At 40.3% G+C, this 9319-nt stretch overlaps 1 protein-coding gene across 1 annotated transcript; it reads right to left on the bottom strand.

Annotated features, from left to right (window-relative positions):
* Positions 1 to 6117: 6117 nt before the first annotated feature.
* LOC140504533 (vomeronasal type-1 receptor 1-like) lies at positions 6118 to 7008 on the bottom strand. The gene has a single exon (XM_072609592.1). It carries the CDS (start codon positions 7006 to 7008, stop codon positions 6118 to 6120), a length of 891 nt encoding a protein of 296 aa, XP_072465693.1.
* Positions 7009 to 9319: the final 2311 nt, after the last annotated feature.

Raw genomic sequence — 9319 nt, 5'->3', positions numbered from 1 at the left:
ATGAACACACAAAGCACATGGCAAAGAAACCCATTTATCTAACTTGATAGTAAAATAGAAAGCATGCATGTACCATATCTCAGCTCATCCAAGATTGTTCCTGATCTCCCTGGGTGGGAAATGCTCTTAAATCTCTAAGGTAGCTAGCTGGAGATAGGTGATGGAGAGATAGCTTCATCGTGTGACTTTATCTCACAGTCTTTTCTTCCTTCAGTGACCTGAAGTGCATTCTCCAACTTCTCCCTTTAAAAATTATTTATAATTTTTGGAAGAAAACAAGAATTTCTATAACAGTATAATAAAAAGATGGCTGCACATGGAACTGTAAATCTACTCTGCATAGCTTGCTATTCTTTTCAAATATATGATGAAATTTTCACGTAAATTTCTGTTTTTCTACCCCTCCACACCCATGCCCTAGAGATGGCTACCATTAGATGCAATTACATATGCGTATGCACACACACACACAGAGTTATTGTACACATACTTCTATTCTTTTTCTGAATGTACATAATGTCTTTCTTCATATGTCCTTTATAGTTAATTGGGGTATTTATAATAGCAAAACAACTTATTTGCTCGAAGTTGTTCCTAAAACAACATTGCTGTTACTGTATCCACTGTTCTCTTGATTCTGCTGATTTTGCTCTTCATTATTTCATCAAGTCTTTCCAGGTTAATCTAAAACCATTGAGCTCATAATTCCCTGTGATGCTGTAGTGTTCCATCCCAATCATATACCACAACTTGTTTAGCCGTTCCCCAATTGACAGGCATCACTGCAATGTCCAGTTCTTTGACACCATAAAGAAAGCTGCTAACAACAGTTTTGAACATGTAAGTTCTTTTCCTTTTTCTGTAATTATCTTGGGTCCAAATAGTGGTATTGCTGAGTCAAAGGGTATATATTACTTAATAACTCTCTCTTGGAGTGAAACCAGAATAGCTCTTTGGGAATGATGAGCCTAAAGAGACCAAAGGGCACACATGCCCAAAGTGACTAAAGAGTATGTCTCTTCTTTCTCTTGCCAACTCTTCCCAGTGACTCAGTCAGAAGGAGGTCACTGATCTCCACCAATCAGGATAGAGCTTCATAACAATGGGTTTGAGGGATTGGCTTACATATATACAGACAAGATCTACATAGGACGAATGGGGGAAGAGTCTTAGAAAGGAAGCATTAAGATTAAGGAGAACTGGGAATGATTTCTTGCAGAAGGCAAGACTTTAGCTAAGATTTGAAGGAAGTCAAGAAAGTTAAGAGGCAGAAATGAGGAAGGAGAGAGTTCTGGATATAGGGACAAATGTTTGATGTTGGGAGATGGAGTGTCTTGTTCAAGGGACAGCAGAAGGACCAGTGTGCATGGCATGAGAAGGAAGAAGATTGCTTTTTCTGTTTGGGTCCAGCAGTATCTGGAGGACACATGTCACATGTTACACTGTGAATTCTTTTCTATATGTGTTGGAGTAGATGGCTACTCATGAACTTTTAAATTCTCCAATTCAGTGTTTCAAATGGTTGCCTTCCTTCCCTCAGGCATCAGGAAACAGCTGGGTTTTTTTGCCACTCATCTCCACTCCTTCCTGAGAAGTGTCCAGTTCAACAATACTGTTGATGAGCAGGTTCTTTGGGATGAGAAAAGAAATCCTGTGGTCACATATGACATCATGAACTACTTGATTTTATCTGATGATACTGAAATTCTGGTAAAAGTGGAGCAGTTCAGCCCCCACACTGCACCTACTCAAGATTTCTCCACTTATAAAATGGTAATACCATGGAGCTAATTTGGTGAAAAGGTCAGATACATTTTAAATGCCAAATGACTTCATTCAGTTATGATAAAAATTCTTAACTTCTTTGTTTTCCTTCCCATTCCACATCTGTGAATAGAACCTGCTTCTTCCCACCGTTCCAGTTTCTTATCTTCTTTCCAGTGAAAAAATGGAGACAATTTTGGGAGCTGTCCCCTTCTTTTTTTCTTTATTTCATATTGTTCAAATGCTTGCTCAATTCTCTCCTCTTGGACAGTTGTTTTATATGAAGAAGCAGACTTTCTTCTTGCCAAGGCAAACCAATCCACCTCCATATAATCTCATTACATCCTGTCTTCTGCAGCAGAATCTCCACCCTGACCTTCCTTTAATGTTTTCTTGTGTACTGGCTGCTTCTTTACTGCTTATAAAAATGCTCATGTTTGCCTCATCCTCAAAATCCTCACTTGATCAATCCATTACTGATGGTTGTCATCCTACAGATTTCTTCGCTTTTGTGGCTAAGCTGTTAGAGAAAGCTATATATAATTATTGCTTCCATTTCCTTTCTTCTCTCTTGTTAATTTTTTGTAGTCTCATTTCTAGTTTTATTCAATGAAAATGGCTCTTTTCAGTTATCTATAATTTCTTGACTTCAAAATCTAGTTTTTTCTTAAGCCTCATGTTTCTTGACCTTTCTGCAGCCCTTGACAGTGCTGATAGCCTTTCTCTTGAAGTTCTCCTCTCCAAGTTTTTCTCACATCATTCTCTCTTCTATCTCCTTATACTTGTCTGATCACTTTTTTTCTGTATCATTTTCTGTATCATCCTCTAAGTTCCACCCAATGAGTCCAGTTTTCCCCCATTCTTTGTCCTGGACCCTCTTCTCTTCTTCTATACTATGTCCCTTGGTGATCTCATCATCTTCCATGCATTCAGTAATCTCGTCTATGGAGAAGGGTCTCAGCTCTACTTATTCACTCATAACCTCTCTGCTGATCTCTACCCACATATCTCCAATGGCATATTGAAGATCTTTAACTTTGGGCTTAAGGAAAGTTACTTTGAGCAAATATGTCTTTTCCACTATTATAAGTACTCAAATTAACTGCAAAGTGTATATGAAGAAAGATGCTATCTGTATCCAAAGAAGGAACTGAAAAATAGAAGTACGTATGGAATAATTTTATTACACACACATACACAGAAACACACATATTTGTCTAATAGTGGTCATCTCTGGGGCAGAAAAAAATTATATGAACATATTTTTAAGAGGAATGGAAAGTTGTACATAATAAATTTGCAGTTTGCAATCATCTTTTTATTATATTGGGTTACAAAAATGCTTCTTTTATTCCATAAATTAAAAATAAAATAAATAAATGTGAAATAAAGAAAATTGCTTTAGTTGGCACAGTGGGGAATGGATTAGGGTGAGGACAGATTTGAGGCAGTCAGACCAACCAGCAGTCTATTGCAATAGCTTAGAAATGAGGTGATGAAAGCAAACTTCAGAGGGATAGTAGTGTCAGAGGAGAGATGGGGACATATTGAAAGATGTTGTAAAGGTGAAAATGATAGACCTTGCCAATGAATATGCTTGTGGATATGAGAAATGAGAGATAATTAAAAATTCAGTATGACTCGTAAATTATGAACCTGAGGCACTGTGAAGATAATGTTGCCCATTATCATAACAAGTAAGGAACAAGTTGGGGAAGGTTGGGGTAAGGATGATGAGTACCATTTTAGACAAATTGAGTTTAAGATATCTATTGGACCTCTAGTCTGAGATGTCTGGAAGGTAGTAAGAAATGTGAGTTTGCAGGTCAGCAGAGAAATTGGGTCAGGAAAGTTAAATTATAGAATCATCAACATTGAGAAGGTCATTGAACCCATGGAAACTCATCCCAAATGAAGTACTGTAGAGGGAGAAGAGAAGAAGGCCCAGGACCGAACCCTGAGGGATATCTATAATTAGAGGGCCTGGTCTGGAGGAAGATTCAGCAAAGGAGATAGATAAAGAGCTTTCACAGAGAAGGAGGAGAAGCAGGAAAGAGTGGTATCCTGTAAACCTAGAGAGAAGAGAGTATCCAGAATAAAAGTGATCAACAGCGCTAAAGGCTGCAGAGAAGTCAAGGATAAAGAAGATTGAGAAAAGACCATTGGATTGGGCAACTACAAGATCATTGGTGACTTTGGAGAGAGAAGGCTGGTCAGAAGTCAAGTTGGAAGAATTTGAGAAGAGAGTGAGAGGAGAGAAATTGGAGGCATTTATTGCAATAAAACTTTCAAGGAGTTGAACTACAAAGGGTAGAACAGATATAGGATGATATCATGGATGGAAGGATCAAGTGCAGATTTTTTTCAGTATGGGGGAGACTTGGGTATGTTCTTATCCAGTAGACAGGGAAAGATGGAAAATAAGTGAAAGTGTAGAGATGGAAGAGGGAGAAATAAGGTGAAGGATATGGGATGTAATGGGATCTCTTGAAGAAATAGAGGAATTAGCCTTAGCACAGAGAAAGATCATTTCATCATATGAGACAGTACTGGAGGCAGAGAGAGTGGCAGAAGGTACTTCAGTGATAGGAGGTGAGGAAGAGCAGAAAAGATTAGGCAAATGGCCTAATTTTTTTTCCTGTAAAATATGAATCAAGGTTCTCAGCTAAAGGTGAGTAGGGGGAGGGGCAACCATGGGAGGCTTGAGGGGGGATGAGAGTAACACAATGAGCTGATGAGTTAATAAGAATTGCCAAGCAGCAGTGAGAGCCCAGTTGAGATTATTATGTAACATAAATGTGTAGTAGACCAAGTCAAAACATTTGCATGATTTTCTTCACCTTCATTCAGCAGCACATGTATAGTTGGTAACATTTATATATGTGTTACTATATGTTAGGCATTGTGCTAAGCACTTTGCAATTATCTCATTTGAAATAAGGCATCAGAGGAGTACTGCTTGGAAATTCAATAAAATACCAGAGTGCTACGTTTAAACTTTATAAACCCTAATAGTAATGTCATTCATTCATTTGGCCAGTCAATAAACATTTATTAAGGACCAAAGATGGACCAGGTATGATACTAAGCATTAGGGACACATATATGGGGGGGAAAGTCAGTCCTTATCCTCAAGGAACTATAATATAATTGGGGAAAACAACACACAAAAGGAGGCTAAAAAGGGGGTATATGGGAGTGCATCTCCAAGGCAATATTCACAGCAATAATGGCACTTATGAATATGCTGACATGGGTGTGAATTGCAAAATATAACAGACTCTCCATATAGAAGGCAGAAAAAAAATTTTTATTTAGACACCAGAATCCCAGCACCAAAAGACAAATCCAAACAATAGAAAATCAAATCCATCATATCAACAAAGAAGTGAATATACATTATCACTGTAGAGTACATCTCTATTCCCAAGTCTTCTCCCTAAACTCCACCCCTGCCAGAGACCTTCTCCCAAAGAAACACTCGCAATCCTAGCTGTCTACTTGCCTGGGTCCTCTCCCTCTGCTCTAACTGCTCTCCCTCACTTCCTCTCAGTTATGTTCCACCTATTCAGCAAGCTCCTCCCACCACATGGGACTTAGGCTTCCATGTGATATAAGCAGATCACATGGGCCAATTAATGAATGGGAAAAATCTTCAAATTAAGCAAAAATTCACTAAAAATACAGGGAGAAAGGTAGAAGAAAGTAGAGGGGAGCATGATGAAGTCCAAAGTGGTCAGCAAGATGGGAAATGAAGCAATGCCTGGCCATAAATGAATGTTCTTCCTCCCCTACCCCACCCATTCAGAGGCTTCAAAGGGTAAAGAGTACTAATGAGGTATCCTATCAATGCTGACTTGACCTTGCAAGAGGAAGAAATTTTTGTGGGGATGATAGTCCAAAGTAGTGCAGCCAAGTGGAAAATATCATGAAAGGTTTACCAAAGTCCCAATGACCAGGGGCTCCACAAGGTCTTAGCTGGTGCAAGCTTGAACAAACACAGGGCTTCTTCCAAACCCACAGTTTGCAATGACAGGTCATTGGTTTTATAACTGAAAAATCTGGCCTACAATGACCTGACCTAGAGGCAGGAGAGTTACCATAAAGACTAAGACAGGTAGATCATTGATTTCAGTTGCACAGTTCATGACATCAGTGGCCCCAGGACTCACCATTGTCCCTTTTCCCCTTTCTAGACAGTTAGGAAAGGATACCCTCTTCACCAACTACAAATCCTCACTAATTTTGCTAAGCTTTTGTTGGACAGGGATTTTTTCAAAAATCTTTACTAAGGATTCTGTATGGGGAAGATGAATCCATGGGGATGACTTATAAATACAGACATTAACTCCATCAACATGCATAGCAGGACCTGGAGATTTTGGTGTCTCTGTGAATCAGCAAAAAAGGGCAGAAGGTTGGGAAAAATAACGTAATCAATGTACTGACATTCATCACCCAGAAATCTATTTGAATAACATATACTTTGTAGAGCACAAAGCTACAACTGACACAATATGCAAGAATAAAGGTGCCCACAAGCATCAGGGTGGTGTGGGTGGCTCTGATGTCTGGGGACATCTTTAGGGAAAGGCTGGTGGTGTGAATGTACTGGACTCTCTGATGGTGTCTGAGAAGGAGAAACACCATATAGCCACTGGCCCAGACCATGCTTCCCATCAGCAAAACATCCCGAAGGGAGGAGAGGATGGCAAAATCTGGAAGCACATTATCCCAGTAGCAATACAGGAGATCAGCTCCCCTATTGTAGCTGTTGTTGCTGTTTCTTGAGCCTGTGACACATGTTGTCCCTTTAATCTCTACGATTACGTTGAGGATCCAGCAGAAGAGACAGGAATATCTGATGCACTTTGGAATTCTGACTTTGATTTTGGCCAACCTAGAACTGCTAGGACTGATGATGACTGCCTGAAAGATGCTCAAAAGGCAGGTGTAATTCATGGAAAGTCCCCGACTAACTCGTCGAAGGAAATATAGAATCTTACACCCAGTATTTCCCAGGAAATATTGTTTCCCTAAATATAATATTGCCATTGGCATTCCATGGGAGAGAAGCAATATGGCATTGGCCAAAGCCAGTTGAGTCAGAATGGTGTCCATGGGTCTTGGCCCATGGCTGGTGAACAAAGTGAAGACGGAAAAGGAGAGAAAGAAGTTCTCCAAGACTCCAACTCCAGTCTGAGAAATGAAGATAATCCCCAAGATCACTTCATGTAGCAGCATAGTCTTGGAACATTAGAGAGAATTGCAGGCAGGGTCAGGAGGACCTTTCAAAAAATGAAAATGGAAGAATGTAGTAAAGAATATTTCCTTGTTTAGCACAAGTAAGTCCCATAATCCATCTTGGAGATTGGTGATGGGAACTTCTGGCACAGTGTGAGCTGGTGAGCCCTCACCATCTGCTAGAAGCTGTGTCACACACACAGGAGCAGACCCTGAAGCAGACCCTGCCTTTGATCCCCACGCTCTTCAACACATTGACATTCACAAGCATACAACTTCATTAATGGACCTTTGAGATACCCTGTCTGTCATAAGACTAATTCTGAGGCCACTGACTTCCAGTCCCAGAGAGATGAATCTGCACGTAGGCTGGAAGAAACCCAACAGACTGCTCTCTTCTATTTCCAAACAAATGTTCTCCCTTCCACCAGAGTTTCCTTTGACCCTTACTTCTTAAAAGTTCATGGGGACAGGGCTCTTTGGAACACACATCCCCAGGGAAAGTCTGAAAACACACCCTTTCCTGAACCACAGGAAGACCAGGACTTCACCTGATCCTTGAGGATTTCAAGCACCTATAACTTTGTCAGTGTGGTAAGCACCTGCCTGGTTATACAGAAACCTTGATACAGCTTGGAAGATGGCTTTCTAGGCTCATGGGATACTGAAAAAAATTAAGCTATATCATAAACTTGGAGAGAACCACCCAGTTGATAAATTGACGGAGTGATCATTCCATTGGCAAGTAGATATTGTGCACTTACTAGGTGCCAGAGACTGCCAGCCATTGGAAATGCAAACAAAAGGAATGAAACAACTTCTGCTCTAAAGGGACTTACATTCTCATCAACCTCTCTGAACATCTCTGGACCTTGTTGAGATGGTGGTCATAGAATGACTATGTTGCCCACTGCTGGGCCTTGGCTACTCCTTCCATGGCTTTTTAAAGCTTTTACTCCACTATTTGGAGAAGACAAGGTCAGGCCAACGTCTTGATGTGCATTCTAAGAGAGAACATTCCCTTTTTCACAGGTGATCAGGGCAATCCTATATCTGCATGCATACACAGATATGCCTACAAATGAATGAAGAAAGTGGGTACATGGAGGTAGACATCACTAAAGTTTTAGACAAGGAAAGCCTCACCTCCCTGACCAATCACTTTTTTGTTAAAGGGCAGTAATGATCAACTGCTCACAAAACCAATGTCTTTTTTATTTCACTTCAATTAAAAAGATGGCATTGGAATATATCTGAAAAACTAGTTGTTTGGATTGGATGGCTTCTAAGGCTCCTTCCCCAAGTATGCTTCTGATCAGATCTCATCAAATAAATATGTGTAGAAGTCACCAACAAGAGCACAAAGCTCAAGATGACTCTCCAAAGGTGAAGCCAAGGTCTCATGGGCCCTTCACACAGCATTGGGAGGGCAAAGCCTGTCTTGCCCTTCCTATTTATCAGTCACCAAACCCCTCTTCACATAGTTGGTATTCCTGCCTAACAAAATGATCTATTGGTTTCTATACAAGTTGCATGAGATGATCTCCATCATCTCTCTGATTTTGCACCAATGTCCCTCATGCCTGTAATGCTCATCTTCTTCACTTCAATGTCTTTGAATACCTTGCACATGTTGCTATTGTGTTTGTCCTTCATTTTTGAAGACCATGACATCACAGAAATGATGACATGACTGGCACTTGACTTTGTTTTGAGTGAGAAAGGGCTGTGCAAGGTCACCAGCCTCACTTTCACCTCCTGACCCATCTGGATCCAGGGACTAGATATTTATCAAGATGACTGGAGATGGCACAAGATGCAATTGGGGGACCTTGTCCTTTATACGTTAAGGTCTTTTCATGTATTCACTTGGAGGGAGGTAATGCCCATTCAGTGAACAGGTCTCTTTAAGCTGTAGTCAGGGAGTGACCCCTTTAATGAGCAAAAAACCCCAAACAAACAAGCAAAAAAAAAAAAACTCCAACAATAACAACAGATTAAATCGAGCTGGAAAGGAAAGAGAAACAGTTACCATTGATAATCAGTCTAAACCAGGAGGGTTCAGAAAATAGTCATTAAGCAGAGCTTGGACAGGGACCTATTGTCCAATGTATGGACTTCAGAGTGCACTGGGTTTAAGATTTTGTAAAGATGGAAGAAAGAAAGAAAGAGAGAAAGAAAGAAAGAAAGAAAGAAAGAAAGAAAGAAAGAAGGAAGGAAGGAAGGAAGGAAGGAAGGAAGGAAGGAAGGAAGGAAGGAAGGAAGGAAGGAAGGAAGGAAGGAAGGAAAGAAGGAAGGGAGGGAGGGAGGG

The sequence above is a fragment of the Notamacropus eugenii genome, chromosome 5 (assembly GCF_028372415.1).
Source record: "Notamacropus eugenii isolate mMacEug1 chromosome 5, mMacEug1.pri_v2, whole genome shotgun sequence".
NCBI lineage: Eukaryota > Metazoa > Chordata > Mammalia > Diprotodontia > Macropodidae > Notamacropus > Notamacropus eugenii.
This window is presented reverse-complemented; position numbering and strand designations above follow the sequence as displayed.